Source organism: Bos grunniens, chromosome 26 (genome assembly GCF_055505025.1).
Source record: "Bos grunniens cultivar Pamir isolate PY7600 chromosome 26, Bosgru_T2T1.0, whole genome shotgun sequence".
NCBI classification, from domain to species: Eukaryota; Metazoa; Chordata; class Mammalia; order Artiodactyla; family Bovidae; genus Bos; species Bos grunniens.
In genome coordinates this window covers 37575133-37590900 of record NC_141190.1, presented here as the reverse complement: position 1 = coordinate 37590900, position 15768 = coordinate 37575133, and the positions used below count along the sequence as shown (strand labels likewise).

At 55.4% G+C, this 15768-nt stretch overlaps 1 protein-coding gene across 3 annotated transcripts; it reads right to left on the bottom strand.

Moving 5' to 3' along the window:
• Window positions 1-8688: 8688 nt before the first annotated feature.
• EMX2 (empty spiracles homeobox 2) lies at window positions 8689-15324 on the bottom strand. 3 transcript variants are annotated; one of them, XM_086377564.1, is made up of 3 exons: window positions 14433-15324; window positions 12369-12553; window positions 8689-10182 (listed from the first exon to the last, which is right to left on the bottom strand). In XM_086377564.1, the coding sequence occupies exons 1-3, from the start codon at window positions 14839-14841 to the stop codon at window positions 10015-10017; spliced, it is 762 nt and encodes a 253-aa protein (XP_086233690.1). In that variant the 5' UTR covers window positions 14842-15324; the 3' UTR covers window positions 8689-10014. The 3 variants fall into 3 exon arrangements, with proteins under 3 accessions (XP_086233690.1, XP_086233691.1, XP_086233692.1); XM_086377565.1 differs by lacking the exon at window positions 14433-15324 and adding an exon at window positions 12666-13761; XM_086377566.1 differs by lacking the exon at window positions 12369-12553.
• Between the last annotated feature and the right edge of the window lie 444 nt (window positions 15325-15768).

Sequence of the window (15768 nt, the reverse complement as noted above, 5' to 3'; positions counted from 1 at the left end):
AGAATGACAGATGCAGCAAAAGTGACCTTGATTCATCATTTGTATTCATTTGCTAGGGCTTCTGAAACAAAGTATCACGCCCTGGGTGGTTGAAAAAACAGAATTTTATTTTCTCACAGTTCTGAAGGCTGGAAGACCAAGATCAAGGTGTCTGCAGGAATGGTTCCTTCTAAAAGTCTGAAGGAAGGATCTGCTCCAGCCTCTCTTGCCTTGGCTTGGAGATGACTGCCTACTCTCCAGGTCTTCACATTAGCTTTTCTCTGTGCATCAGGGCCCGAACTTCCTCTTTTTAGAAGAACACCAGGTATAATGGATTAGGACCCACCCTAATGACCTCATTTTAACTTGATTGCCTCTATAAAGACCCTGTCTTCAAATAAGGTCACATTCAGAGATCCTAGGGTATAGAACTTCGGTACATGAATTTGAGTACACAATTCAACTCATCACGTAATTGTTGATGATGGGGGATGTATAAATTAAATAATTCACTTTACTACTGTTCGAGCTTGTATTTTTTCATAACTGGAGGGAAGGAGCATGGAGGCAGGCAATGCTTCAAACAACTGTCACGTCACCAGGTAAATTCCAAGGAGACAGGACATTCTCCAGCACTCAAAGAAAGTCCTATTAATAAAGGATTTTCATGCACCTATCCTCACCACTGCTACACACACATACACAGGCTTGCAGCCTTCTCCCACAAACTCAAACAACTGTTTGCGTCCACTCATTCATCCCTATGTGGGCACTCTGTTCCTGAGCCTCACTTACAAGTGCAAAGGCACCTGCGGTTACGAGCCTTTTACGTAATGTTTAGGAATGTCGTTGTGGCAGACAGAGGTGGCTGGTACACCCCAAACCTCCACACTGAGAAGGGGGCAGTCCCCAGCCAGTGAAGGAGACACAGCTTGGCTCAAAGTTGAGTCTCAATCATAAAGACACCTTCAATAATATCACACCCAGGGACTTCCCTGGTGGTGCAGTGGATAAGAATCTGCCTGCCAAGGCAGGGGACATGGGTTTGATCCCTGATCCAGGAAGATCTCATAGGTTCAGAGCAAGTAAGTCCATGTACCACAACTACTGAAGCCTGAGCCCCAGAGCCCATGCTTCACACAAGAAGCCACAGAAATGAGCAGCCTGAACACCACAACAAACAGTGAGAAGCCCCCACTTGCCGCAACTAGAGAAAGCCCCGGCAAAGCGATGAAGACCCAGCACAGACAAAAATAAATAAAATGTCACACCCAACACACAAAATCCCCACCAGAGCCAGAGTGTATGGCATACAGGCTGGGTATGGCATAAGTGGTCTGGGGGCAGCAGAGGAGTAGGGGTTGTTCATTGCAATCCAGCCCATATTTCACTCTTCAAGTCACAGGGAACCAACCACCCAGAAGGAGTGCCTTTTCCTAAGTTTTGTATGTGCTCCAACAGCCCTTTCACCCCAAGGCCATGTGCACACTTACACATCTGTGTATGTGTCCACATGCTCAGGTTACATGCTGTGCAAGCCACATCCATATACACCTACTTGTGTATCACATGCAAGGTGCACGGCCATCCTCAGGCACAAAATCCCTTCCTTACCAGACTCACTCCCAGGGGCCCAGGCACAGATCTTTCTGCTTGTCCTTCGCCCAGGCTGAAGGTGATGCCCTCAGCCGCCATTCCAGTTCCTGCACCCCACACAGAGGACCTTAGAAGGGTCGGGGTGGACAGGAATCCTGCCTCAAGATCCAGTGATAAGGCAAGTGCCCCCCAAAAGTCACTTCACCTGTCCCCCTTGCCTGGAACCAGGATAAGGCCATTGGTCACACAGTTTCAGCTGGGGGGAGAAGTTAGGCATGATGACGCCCTTGGGTGGCCAAGAACATGAGGGTGGTATGGGGGTGGCCTCTGCCTACAGAAAGTCCTAGCTCCCACCTCTCAGACTTCTCTTTGAACCAAATTGGGAGAGGCTAAGTCAGATCCATGATTTCTAAATAAGGCAGGTCTAGGACCCAACGGGAGTGCAAGGTCCAACATTCTTTCTCCTAAATGCATGTTTACCTGCCTAGGAAGCACAAGAAAAGGTCTTGGGACACCTGACTAACCGCGTCAACGCTGATGAGGCCTGAAATGTTATTTCCCATGGGTTCTCCAGCCTAAAAAGTTCTGGACAGGGGCCTAGGACACCCCGCCTCCCCGGCCAATCCTTAAGTACGATGCTCTGAAGACAAGGAGAAGGTGAGGGGTGAAGGACTGAAGACGATGCCTCAGCCTACACCCTCCCTACAGCCTCACTTTTCAAGCCGGGACAGGGCAGGGTTAAGCCCAGGGCTGGGGGTGGGCAGTTCTGGACGCCTCCCTGCCCCCACCCAGCTTCAGACCAGCTCCTCTCGTTAAGGGGAGAGGGAGGAGGGGTACCCACGTTCTCTGGGGAGCACAGCGAGGCCCCGCGAAGTGACCCCTTTTCTGAATGAAATTGAGCTGCCATTTTCATCTTCTTCCCAAATGTCAGCAGCGTTAGATCAGATTAGGAGCTAATCTCTTGCCAAAATTCATTTCCGAACAAGAGAGGTGGCTCTGGGCGGATGGAGGTTTGTTGTTTGTTTCGATATTCCTCCCCACACACCCTCTTTCCCTCCCTGTCACTGGGGTGCGGACGAGGGTAAAGGGGCGAATAGACCTCATGGAGGCCCCGAGGGGCCTAGGGGAGAACCCGAGGAGGATACAGCAGCAAGCCGGGCCGTGAAGGTGGGGCGGGGCGGGGAGGGCCGCCGCCCTGGCCCCGCGCCAGCAGTAGCGCCCTGCCGGAGCGTCTGTTCTCCGAGCGCTCGGATGGCTCCCGGGGTGCGCCCGGGGTCGTCCTTCCCGGCCGCGGAGGAAAGGAGCTGGAGCCAGAGCCGGCAGGGCCCAGGAGACCTGCGCTGAGAGGGCCTGGACGCCTGAGCCGCATCCTAGGTGCGAGACGGACCTCCCTCCCCAAACCCCGCCTCCCCGTCCCAAGCGACACTTCCTCCACCCAACTAGCCTCCCACCCTCTGGCCAGGGAGGTTAAAGGAAAAGGAAAGGCAATTGCAGCCTAAAGAGAACAAGAGGAAACGGAGGAAACAAACGCCCAAACGAACTGGTCAGTACCTTGCAGGAGGCCTCATTTGACAAGTGACCAGAATACAGCCGCTGGCCTGAATGCATAATTACCCCCAAGTGAAAATTCCCCATCTAATTTGATATTTGGTTCTTTGCAGAAGCTATAGCCTTCGTAAATAATATACAAAGTAAGAAACCTAATCCCGCCTGCTAGAATGTTTAATTCATCATTATGCGAGCTAATTGGAAGGTGATTATATGGTAATTGCTCATTAGTGGTGTATATTTATCGCTGTACCTTATGTCAAGGCCATGGGAATTGTGTAGAGTCTGTTCTCTCATTTCAAGGATCAGTTTCAGAAGCAGGAGCGAAGCAGGCAAGATCAAGTTCTTCCTGACGTCAGGGTCCAGCCTAGGGCTGTGGAGACCCGCGCTATATATAGGACCTAGAGCTAGCTGGGGGCAGGGGCGGCCTGGGGCCGGGCTGAGACCAGGAGCCGGGCAGCCAGACCACTGCCGGGCAAAGCAGGTCCTCGCCCGGGAAAGAGGAGAGGCGTGGGTTGGGGGCCCTGGATCATTTTCCAAACGCGACCCCATCCCCATTCCAGGCACCTCCCTGGCGCATCAGGTGTGTCTGGGTCTCTGGGCTTATGGTGGTAGAGGAGACCTTGCCCCTGCGCTCTCTGTAGGACTCTATGGCGGTGTGCAGTAGATGTGGGTTAGAGGGGGGACCAGGGAGGCTTGATTGGTCCACTGGGTGGGAGACAGGGAGAGGGAAGGTCAGGCTTGATTTAGAGCCAGGTAGAATTTGCAGTGGTGGAGACCCGGTCTTCCTCCGCTATCTGATCGCCTAACAGTTGGTCAATTCCCACCTCCTTGGCGGGCAAAAATATATTCTCTCAATCCCTTCACCCCAGTGAAACTGGGTGCAGGCGGGACGATAGTGCCAGCTTGGTGCCTAGAAGGGGGACCCAGAGCCGCTCGATGGCAGGCGGCTAGAGCAGGGCGAAAGAAGCAGGAAGAACGGCTGGGCGTGAGCCCAACTCAGTCCCAAAGCCAGTGCCTGCGCTGGGAACTTAGGAAAGGCAGGAAGGCAGGACTGAAAACCCGAAGGCGCGGAGAAAAGACGTGGAGACTAAGTCTGCATGCAGGTGGAGATGGGAGCAGAGACGAGTCCGTGGGTCTCCAGCAGCTCGGAGGATCCCGCGGGGGCTCTCGGAGACCCTGCCTCCAGCCGAGCATCCTCGCACGTGGGCGTGATCTTTGGCGCGCTCTGGCGCCCCCTCCGAGGAGTGCGACGCGCCTTTGCCCTACGCGGACCCCAGCCCGGAGCGCCAGGCACCCCTACTTGCAGTCCCGGCGAGGCCCTCCCAAGTTCCCCCAACCCCCTGCGGGGCAACAGGCACTAACGAACAAAAGGCCAATTAGACGCCGGGGCTCTGCTGATGAATGGACATTTCGCTTTCAAGCGTGGCACTGCCTCGGGTTTCCCGGAGTCTTGGGTCGCGCCAGGAGAAGCCACCTCCCAGAGCGGGGTCACGGTTGGGGTCAGCGGGTTCTCAAAACTCCCACTTCCCGCTCGCCGAGGGACGGGTTGGGGGACGTGAAGGCGGCGGCCGAGCGGCCGGCGCGGGAGCGGAGCTGCGGACCTGGCGCGCCCGCGGCCCCTCAACTCGGCCTTGGGGCACCGCCGCCCGCCAAACGCGGCAGGCCCCTCTCCCGCCCGGCCTGCCGCTGCCCGGAGGCGGCACCCACGTAAACCAAACGCTGATTGCCAGAATAAGAAAGGCCTGCCTGGAAAAATGCTCAGTTACCAAAAAACCCCCAGCTGTTTGCCAAACTTCGGGGCGAGTGGTGCGCTGCGGACACAATAACCAAACCCGAGCCTTCTCACTAGACATGCATGTCTAGATCCCGCAACACACAAGTGCCGCCATCACCCGGGACGCCACCCAAACACGGAGAAATGTTCCCGCGAGCCACACACACCGAGGTCATTCCCATCCTCCGAGATCCACAGCTATCGCGGGGCTCACGGCCACTCGACGCTAGCACACGAATCCACCCAAAACTGTGTTTCTACACCTTCCTGTCCGAACTCCATACAATCTGGACGCACAAGGAAAGCTGGCCACCTTGACACACTCAGATCTACACACACAGCACTGGCCTCTCCGGCCTCTTAACTCACGCAGTTAGCACAATTAGCACCTACACACCCTGACTTCACTCCTGGCTCAGACACACAAGCACAACTGTTTTACAGACCTAACTCATACACTCAACCTCTACAAAGTCACAAGCGCAGCCTCCCGCCCTAACTCACGTCCCCACCCTTATTCCGACTTGCAACTGCCCACAAGCAGGGAGCCCAGCCCAGATCCCCCCAACGGCGGCGCGGGGCCCCGGGCCAGGCCTCCGACCCGCCAGAGTTCCTCCCCACCCCCGCCCCCGCCCCAATGGGCCTGCGCGTCCGAGACTTTGTTTCCTGCGACTCGAGGCGGGGACGGGGAGGAGCCGAGGTTTCCAAGGCCGCGCGCAGGCCCGAGCCCCCTTTCTGCCGGGCCCGCTTGGCGCGGCTCTCTGCCTGCCACAATCCGCCCCTAGCACAAAAGTGGCCCGGCAGGTTCCGGGCCGCCGCCAAAGCTCCCGCTCCGGCTGCGCTTGGCTGCCAGAAACAGAGCTGGAGCGAGCCGGGGGTACCGGACACGCAAAACAAGAGGCAGAAGGGGATAACAGTCCGGAGGTCCCAGGCTTTTATCTCATGAGTTTTTGATGCCTTGAACGCAACCACCGCCCTCCCGCCCCAAACCTCTGCTTGCGCCTACCAGGCCCTTTGCCGCCCTGAGGAACTGGACCCCAAATGAGAAACGCGCGCCGAGCTCCTCTGTACCTCGCAGGAAGGAGAATGAGGTTGGGCACCCTTGCCTTGTACATTCCGTTTGACTCTTGGGGAAATATTAACGGAGAACCCATGCCTCTCGGCTCCCTAAACCCACTCAGCTCAGGTGAACGCACACAATTGACAAGAGAGCGGGTCATCGATCAGACGTGTAACCTACATTGCCATCCGGGATAACAGGCAGGACTCAAGGCAACATGCGTGCAGCTCCAGGTGTAGGGAGAAAAGCCGAACCTGACCCTGGATGCCCACTGAGCCCTGCCAGGGTTATCTAGGCCTGGTACCCATGAACCGCGAGGGAGGACACAGACCTGCAGCACACAGCTCCCACGCTCCCCTCCCCAAGGGGCTCCAGCCCAGCACGCGCGCACTGCGACGGGGACACGGGGACGCAGCCGCACAGCACACGCGCCCCGCACCCTGCCCCGCGCCCCGCGCCCAGATAGTCATCGTGGGATGGCATCTCGCAAATATTTATATTCCTCGGCGCCACGGCAGCCCGCGTCCACATTAGACCCTCTAATCCTGCCACTTTAAATAGATGAATTAATAAAGCAAACGAGCGGCTAATAAGCTGACTGTCCAGCCTTTTTGAGGCGGGGGAAGGACTCGAAAGTGCGCCAAATTTGTTTGCAGTGGATCAAGGCGAGCCGCCTCTGCTTCACTTTCTTTATCTTAATTCCGACTTGAAAAGATATAATTATCTAGTTTGAACAGAGCTGCTATCAAATCCTTCTTTGGGCCGGGAAGGGGGGCGTTGGAGTGGATTGCGGCTCTCTGAGCCGCTCCGTGCAGCCGGAGATAGCGCGTAATGAAGATGTGGAGGCCCGAGATACAAAGGGCATTAACCTCATTAGCATGAAACCTTTTCTTCTTACCATTGTGGGACCCTTTCAGCCGCCTAATCCCCCCTATTTTCAAAGCTTGGTTTGTAATAAAGCTTTTAGTTTTTTTTTTTTCAAAGCTAATAGTATTCTCTGATGATTTTATTGCAGTTACACTACATAGGACATTTACCAAAAAAATAATAATAATAAATCTTCATCACGCTCCCCCTTTTCTGGTACTTAAAAAAAAAAAGTATAGGCTTCTTGCAGAAATAAGCCTTTTGTCAAGATGGGAAATTTTCTTCAGGAAAGGCTAGTCTGAATTTTAACAGGTCTGTGCTCCGTATTTGAGGCGTTCTGGGCTTGAGGAAGTGGGTCGAAGGGAAAGGTAACTTGTTTAAAAGAAAGAGGTGCGGAGGTGCTGCAGCAGGGACTGCGAAGCACAGAAGACAGCTATTGGCCAGAGTCCCACTGTCCAAGTGGCTGGAATCCCCGACTGAGTCCCCAGGATACACAGGGCAGCACCTGTCCCCGTCTCCTGAAGCACACCCCTCTTCTGAATTAGCCCCTTCTGGCCCAGCATCCTCAGAGCCGAGTCTCCGCCAGTCCACCCACACCTTTCCAGGAAGTCTGTGTGGAAATGCCCCTACAAACAGCCAGAGTTCTCCAGAGAAACAGAGAGGGAGAAAGGGGGTGAGAAAGGCAGAGATAAAAGGGGAAAAAAAGAGAGAGAGAGACCAAGAATGAAATCTACTTTAGAAGAGAGGAAGGGAGGGGAAAAAAAAGAAAGAAAAATTTCCATAGTGCCCTATAGTCCCCACACGTGCACAGAATGTCTAATCTTAACTTTTCAAGGCAGGATGTTAACAAAGCTTGTATTTTTGCCCTGCATTGTAACTTGGCCTTATCACAGTGTAAAGGGTGGGGAGATTGTCCTAAATTATGTCCAGGCAGCCCCCCTGGATCCGTGGATTAAGAGATTAAAGGAGACCACTGGGCAAGGCCTCCTCTTTCCCCTTCATATTCCTGGTATGATAATTGCTTAAACTGATTTGCACTTTCACAAAAGCTCGCAGGACGCTTTGTAGCTCGAACAGAACAGACGAGGTTTCTCTATCAATGGAAATAAAACTGATTAATGCAGCCTATCAGGATAAGAAGCAAATGAAGCATGCAAAAACAACCTCGTACCCCCAGAAGGGGGAAGGAGGTGGGGGGAGCTAAGTTTCCTCCAAGACTGGTTACAACTTTTTCTTTACTGTTAAAATTGAGAGTTGAAGGTTTCTCAGAATGCTTGCCTTATAAGGCTGCTGAGGCCCTTGGGCTCATCTCATCACCTTTAGCAGATTGGGGCTGGAGAGAGGAAGTAAAGAAGAGAGGGAGGGAGGAGAGAAGGAAGGAAGAGAAGGAGGAAGAAAAAGAGAGGGAGAAGAGACATATTTCAGGGGTTTGAGGTCAGAAACACATTTTAAACATACTAGGATTCTGATTCTGCTAAGTGTTTTCCCTAATCCTAGGGGAATATTCTTCAGTGCATAGCTACATGTCTAGTTTTTGTTTTTTTTTTTTTTAAATAACTAGAGGTTAAGAGCAGTAAGCATGTTTAACCTGAAATTCAAATTAAACTCCTTCTTTAGGCCGTGCAATGGGCAAAGGTCTGGATGGAAAACTTTTCTTCCATCTCTTTTCTGAAGGACTTAAGTTTTCCTAATCCTCTCCCTTTTCCACCCTCTTCTCTCTTTAAAATGCCCAAGAATCCATCAGTCTGGCCCTTTTGTGGGTGGTGAGCCTGTGCTTCTTGAGCCTAGTTGGGGAAGGACCACACTCAAATTAAAAAGATGCTTTAAAAAAAAAATCACTTCAATTTCCCAAGACGACTACTCTGAGGGCATATTGATAAATCTTTATTGACAAAATATTGACATTGACATACTTCTTGGAAGTATATAGTGTGTTAGAATTCTAACAAATTAACACAAAACACAAAAATATTTACATTCTGGTATAGAAGACATTAAGGAAGCATTTGTCACTCTCTTTAGTAAGTCTATGATCTTGAAATAGAAACTCAGTGCTTGAAAACTTGCCGCAGTGTCCTTGGCCACACTTAACATCATCCCCGCTAACTACAGTCCTTCAGTTTTTGCAATATATAGATTTAAAGTTTGGAATGGCCTTTACGGCAAATGGTTGAACTCAGCCAATATCTTCAATGACTAAAAGGAGAAGTTTACTTCGTGGTTTTAAGCCTCGGCATGTTAGGAAAGGGAATGTCCAAGAAATAGAATTTAGATTTTTTGTTGTTTCTTTTCCCAGAACAAGTTCTGACTCCTCTTATGGGCACCCTCCCCCTCCACCCCCAGCCCCCCATCCTGTTCCCCATTTCTCTGAAAGAGGACCACTATTGCTGAGCCTACCTCATTTAGCTTTCACAATCACTTTGACATCAGAAGGTATCAAAAAGTGTTTACAGACTGCACGTTTCTTGAAAAAAAAATCAAAATAAAAACACACAGAACCTGTTTTTAAAAGGAAAAGAAAATTACAATTCATTTTCTGTCTTTAGACACCATTCGCCCAACAACTGCTACATGCAATTCAAGTTTTTGAACAGGTGTGGGATGGGGCTGGATATGGAATCTCGATTATTACTCATTATTTTTAAAGATTTGGGGGAAAAAAACACTTCGAAGGGCAAAATTTAAAAGTCCTGTGCCTGGTTGGGTTTTTTTTTTTTTCTTTTATCATCACCATTATCATCATCATTTTAAAAAAAAAAATCGGACTGCGATAAACGGAATACCTGCCAATCATCTTGTCTCGCTGGTTTGGCGTTTGACTGACAGCTCCCCTTGTCAGAGCGCCTTCGGCTTTGCCACCTTAGGACCTCTCTCTCTCTCTCTTTCTGCCTCACTCACTCACTCAGCTGCCTCTTTAGACAAGGGTAGCGTGTTCATCAAGGAGCCTCCCGTCTTCTGCCATCGAGGCGCGGCCTCGGATGAGGACCCTGGTTCTGCCGCCCGTCTACGTCGCGCCGCGGCTCCTCTCTCTGACTCCCTGTCCCCTTCTCCGTGAATGTGTGTGTGCGGTTGTTTTTGTTTTGTAGGGTTTTTGTTTTCTTTTTTTTTTTTTTTTTCGTCTTCCCCTCCTCTCCCTGTCTCTGTTTTGCTCTGTGATGTCCGTTTCGGTGGGGTTCTGTCTGTGTTTTTAATCGTCTGAGGTCACATCTATTTCCTCGGGACTCGCCTGCTTTGTGGCGATCCTCCACCGGTTAATATGGTGCGTCCCTTTTTTCTTTTGTTGCGAATCTGAGCCTTCTTCCTCCAGCTTCTGCCTTTTGAACTTCGTCCTGCGGTTCTGAAACCATACTTTTACCTGCAGGAGAGGCAGAGAGGGCGCGTTAGTATTCCTGCACAGCGCCCTCCTACCTCCTCCTCTATTGCCTGGCCAGACCCTGGGCTGAGACTACAAAAGTCCAGTGTCCCGGGCCGCGCATCCTGTTAACCGGCACCCACACCCCGCTACAGCCTTCCCTTGGGGAACAGAGCTCCTGTTGCCGGGCCCGGGGAAGCCTGATCCCGGCCCTTCTGAGCCCTCCTGGTGAAACCTTTCCCCTGGCCCCGCCGGCTCCGCGTGCTCGGTGCCCCTTTTAGCTTCAGCCAACTCAGGACACCCACATCCCCTTTGAGTGCAAAAGCCTGCCAAACATTGGGAAGCCCTTATAAAATAATAAGTAAAGGAAAATTAATAGGTCCCTGACTCTCTCTACCTAACCAGTGCCGCAAACAGTTGATTCCCGCTGCTGGGCCCAATGTGCTTTCTATTTTCTGCCGGTTTCCGCAGCCACTGTCTAAATATAGTGCCTCCTCTGCAAGGCCTGGGCCCTGGGGTAGGCAGTCAGGATTTGCCTGCGCTTCCTCCTCTGTGCCCAGGACTCTTGCAGGTGAGCAGGAGCGGTTGTGGCAGACAGTCGGGGGTGGGGGTTTAGGGGGAAAACCAGGGGGGACGGTGGGGGTACAGAGCCCTGGGGACTAACCCAGCTGAATCTTTTCAGCTCGGAAAAGAGGCTCTAAAGTGAAAGCTTCCGCAAGACCGTGGGATAGAGGGGAAGTAAAAGGAAAACCGAGAAAGATAAGGGAAGAGCCCCCTCTGTCCTCTTCTTGACCAGCTCCAGGGCAGGCCAGGGCCAAACTCCCACCCCATCGCATCACTTCCCACCAGGGCGGGGCTGGCGGCCTGGCCTCCCCAGAGGGCAGCTAGTAGTCTGGGGAGCACTTATGTGGGACTGGGTTGCACCGGTCCCTGGGGGAGATTGGTGATGGGTCCCTATACACTGACCAGACCAGACAGTGGCACTGCCCAAGCTTCTCAGCAGCGAGGGAGAGGTGAGGAAAATGGTGTTGACTGCACCTTCCACGGCCCCGGGTCTGTCCCCACTCTGCTGGCAGTACCCCCAGGCCCCTGAAGTCCGCTGGGCTTTCTCCTTTGAGTCGGCAGGCCCAGGTCCCGGCTTGCTCTCCCCGAATGCCCCCAGTCCCCCAAAGTGTTCCCATGAAAAAGCTGAGCTGGAACAAGGCTGAGTTTAATTTGCTTTGAGTTTGCTAATTGAGGGGGAGGACGATTCATTTCTCCCCGGCGCTCGCCCAAGGCGCGCGTCGGTGCGCTCGGGGCTTGACACGCACACAAAGACTCCAGGCAGCGTGGGCAGCGAGGCGGACAAAGACCACCGCCGCCTCGGCTATCCAGGAGAAATCAGCCGGGCGCGCCTTGTGCCGGGCCCCGCACCAACCCGCGAGGCCCTCTTCGGTTTTGTCTGGGGGAACGTTTTAAAACAAAAGCCTCGACCTCTTTGCGCCTCCCGGGAAAAGTGTTACAACTTAATCTGCCCGAAAATGTTACTGTTTGCCGGGAACTTTGACCCCGCCCTGCGGCTCCGCGTACAGTGGCGCCTACTGTAGCCCGAAACCACCTCCCCAACCCCGGGGCAGGCCGGAGCCTGGCCCGCCGGGGGACCCTGTTGCGCAGCAAGGGTCTACCCCCTGAGGCAGCCCCTCTCCGCAGCCTCCTGGCTCAGTTTCTCCGATTTAGGGACGCACCCAGGATGCCTGGCTCGATGGCCTGACTCTCCTGTCCCCTCAAGGGGAGTAACTGGGAGCTGTCCGTGTGAGCCGTGAGCCTCTGGCAGCACGGACCTCGCTCTTAACCCACTCCCAGCCCTCTCTTCCCAGCCTCGAGCCCCAAACGCTCCTACACCTCTTCCTGGCTCCAGCCGTGCCCGCAGACTCGCACCGAAAGTCTCATCAAAAGTGCAGAGGTGTCTCACCCAGGAGCTGCGAGTCCAGCCCGGCCCTACAGAAAAAGCAACTCAGCCGGTCCCCCTCACTCCTCGGAACCTCCACCGGGTCGGCTCCGACAGTCCGGTGCTGGAGCCCAAGGAAACCAAGAGCCCCTCAAAACTTACACATCTTGAGCCCAGGGCGTGGGAGTAACTCCCGGCCTATTGGCGGAAGGCCCTCTGTCCAGGGATCGGGGATGCGGTGGCCGCGCCAGGGCCCGCTCACCTGAGTTTCCGTGAGGCTGAGGCTGTGCGCCAACTGCTTCCTCTCGGCGCCCACCACGTAGTGATTCTTCTCGAAGGCGTGTTCCAGCCTCAGAAGCTGGGACGGGGAAAAGGCGGTGCGGATCCGCTTCGGCTTTCGGGCCAGGGCGTTGTGCAAAAGGAAGCTCTCCGGGCTTGCGTCGTTCCCTGCGGGGAACACAGCAGAAGTCCTGTTAGAGGTGGCCGTCCTAACCCGGGCCGCGCGCTTCTCCGGAGCCGGGCTGACCTGGCAGCGAGCTCAAGGCCTTCGCGGACGTACCCGGTGCGGCTTGGCCCAGAGGGGGCCGGGCCCCTCCAGACGCGCGAAGGGAACGCCGGTCCAGCCGCCTGGCCCTGTCCGCTGGGCCCGGACCTGAGCGGCTGCCACCCAGCAGTTGTCCTAGGCGGGCTTTGCAGACCCCCAGGCGCCGCGGGCCTCACCACCTCCGCGCCGGGCACCCGGGGATCGAGGAGGGGGCAGCAAGGCCGGATCCGGGGATTGGCGCCCTGGACCCAAAGAAACGGCTTTCTTTTTTTTCTCATCTCGGAGAAAAGTTTGCCCCCGGGGATGAGGGGCGGAGAGGTGATGAGCCGCTATCTAAAGTTTTCTCCGGTACGTATTTTCAAAGTCTTTATCCTCCGGAAAAGCGCAGAGGCCGGGCGTGTCGTTGCAGCCCGGGCTTCAGAGAAATCTCTCCGGCGGGTGCGCAGGGTTTCTGCTGCCGCTGCCTCCCCGAGGTCCCGGCTTCCCCGCTGCCCTGCTCCGGAGAACTAGGAGACGCGAGCGAAGGCATCGTAACCCGGGGGGGTACGGAGCCGCGGGCACCTTTTAGGACTGTTCGCGGCCCCCGAAGATCCCAGCTACTCCGAGTCTGGTGTGAGGACCAAGACCGTGGCTGCTGGAAAATGAGGAAAGGGAGCCCTAAACTTTGCAAGCAGAGCCAGTTTCAGGTCCACTCACTGGGGTGGGAAATCGATTCACCAAAAACCCAAAGAAAAACAAACCGACAGTTCGGGGGGATGGAGGCAAATTCGGTCTGGGAATAAGGGTAAAACGTTGTTTTTGTTTGGTTTGGTTTTTGAAATTAAGGAAGGGGGGGGCGTCTACCCGACTTTAGGCGCTGGCAGGAATGCAAAGGGTTAACAAATGGACAAGCCGCCGAGTATTGATCGGCTGCCTCCGGAGGTAGGTCTTTTCCCCGCTCGGATCGCCAAACTAATTACTTGTCCCGTTTACCGGAGTTTTAACTTTCCTCCTACCCTCCACCCAGAGAAAAAAAAAAATCCAAAAAAAAACAGCAAGAAAGGAAAACACCCAAACAGATTTCCTCTAGCCCATCTTCCGACCCGGTTCATTTCTTTTAAAAGAAAAACAAAAACAAAAATCAGTCCGAACCTGCTTTCCCGCCGTGGCGGCTCGGCTCCGGAATTGAACAGGTCACCGCGAGAGTGCCGAGCCTCGGAGAGGTTCCTACCCGCGCGGGTTCCCGCCCCTCCCCAGCCTCCGAAATAAGCAGGATCAAACAACCCCCCCAGACTTTGCTCCGGGGGCGTAAGGGTCTCTTCGCTGCCAGAAGAGGGTCAGAGACCGAGACGTCGCAGGTCTAGGAGACAGGGGCGCGGAGTGGGTGGCGAACACGTAGTGGAAGGCGAACCTGGGGCCGGCCCTTGCCTGCGCCCCTCGGAGCCAGGGTGGCGAGAGCATAGCCCAGGAGACGGAGAGCCTGGGCACCCCGCGGGCCATGGATTCCTCGGTGGCCAGCACTCGGAGCAGGCTAAGACAGCCCGCCTTGAGAGCATTCGGAGGCAACTCCTCTGCGTCCCTCCTTAAAGGGTCAAGCGGCCGCAGGCCAGCCCCCAAACTGGCCGCAGCTCGGAGACTGGGGACCAACACCAAGCCCGACTCCTCGCCGCCCAGTTTCCAGACGCAGCGAGCGGGCGGTCGAGCCGGAAAAACCTCCATCCAGGCCTCGCCGGGCGCCCACCCGGAGCAGGCCGAGGGCAGCGCAGGATGCAGCGCTCCGCGGCCCCGCGACGTGGCACGTACCTTGGAAGCGGTGGCCCAGATATCGATAGCGATGGATGAGCCAGGGGTAGAAGGTGGACGGGTCCCGCTGCTGCGAGGCGAAGAGGGGGTGTGGCGAGTGCGAGGAGGGCAGGGGGTGGGCGGCCAAGGCGTGCGGCGGCGGCACCGGGTGCACTGGCACGGCCGGGTTGGGCGGGTGCGAGACCGCCTCGGCGAACACCAAGTCCGGGTTGGAGTAGACGCCCCTGCCGGCGGCAGCGGCGGCGGCGGCCGAGTGGAAGCCGTTGAGGAACGGGTTTATGGGGCTGGAGTTGGCGTAGCTGAGCGCCGCGGGACGGATGGGATCCTCGGAGCGCGAGGCGGGCAGGGGACTGTCCTTGGCCACCAGCGACTCGATGGTGAAGCAGCGCTTGGGCGCCGGCTGGAACATGCTGCGCCAAGGAGCGGGCGCCCGGGGCTCCCGGCTCCCGGCGACCGCGGCGCGCTGCCTCCGCCGCCCGCTGCCCGCTGCCCGCGGCGAGAACGGACGAGAATTGGGGACTTGTTGGGTGGGGGTGGGGGTGGGGGGAGGAAAGGGAGAAAGAAAGGAAAGGAAAGGAAAAAGGAAAGGAGGGGGGAGGGGGAGGGAGAGGCAACGCCGAGGATCCCGAGAATCTTGCACCAAACGCGCCCAACCTGGAGAGAGGGGGAGAAATCCTTCCAGAAGAATTTGCAGGCGTGGATTGGGGTAATTTTTTTTTTTTTTTTTTTTTGGCGAGATGGCGTGGGGGGGGGGTCGAAGTTAGAGGCGGAGTGGGGGGGGTAGTTTCTCGGGGGAGGCAAAAAAAAGTTTTCTCTCTTCTGCAAAAGGCGGGCAGGGCGCCCTAAGTCCAAGGACAATCCATGGAAGTGTTCGCTTCTTCACAAGTTGTGCAAACGATTTGTTAGTTCATGAGCCTAATTAGTGCGGGGATCACATAAACAGCTTCCTCCGAAGCCTGGTAAATGGCTTGATGATTGGTCGCTATTACTCGCCCTGAGGTGGAAGGGGGGAGACTCTTTAAAGTGCGTCAGAGGGAGGCGAGCGCCTGGGAACCCGGAGGCCTGGATCCGGGCCGAGAGTGGAACGGAGTCGCCGCCGTTGCCGCGGCAGTGCCTCCTGCGCCCGCCGGGCCGCCCGGCCTCTCGGCGCCGTCGCCCCGCGCCCCCAGCTCACTCGCTCCCGCGGCGCCGCAGCGGCTTCTTCTCCTCCTCTTTCGCCTCCTCCTCTTCCTTCGCTTTTTCTCCTCCTCCTCCTCTTCCTCCTTCTCCTCCTCCAGTTCTCCCTCCTCCTCTTTCCCCACCTCCTCCCCCTCGGCCACCGCCTCCTCTCCACCAC

What these genes read in the sequence shown, in the direction of transcription:
- EMX2 (XM_086377564.1), bottom strand. Translation starts at nt 14,841, where the DNA reads ATGTTCCAGCCGGCGCCCAAGCGCTGCTTCACCATCGAGTCGCTGGTG. An exon ending in TCTGGGCCACCGCTTCCAAG is followed by an intron (nt 12,554 to 14,432) that starts GTACGTGCCACG and finishes TGTTCCCCGCAG; the next exon opens with GGAACGACGCAAGCCCGGAG. An exon ending in TCAGCCTCACGGAAACTCAG is followed by an intron (nt 10,183 to 12,368) that starts GTGAGCGGGCCC and finishes CCTCTCCTGCAG; the next exon opens with GTAAAAGTATGGTTTCAGAA.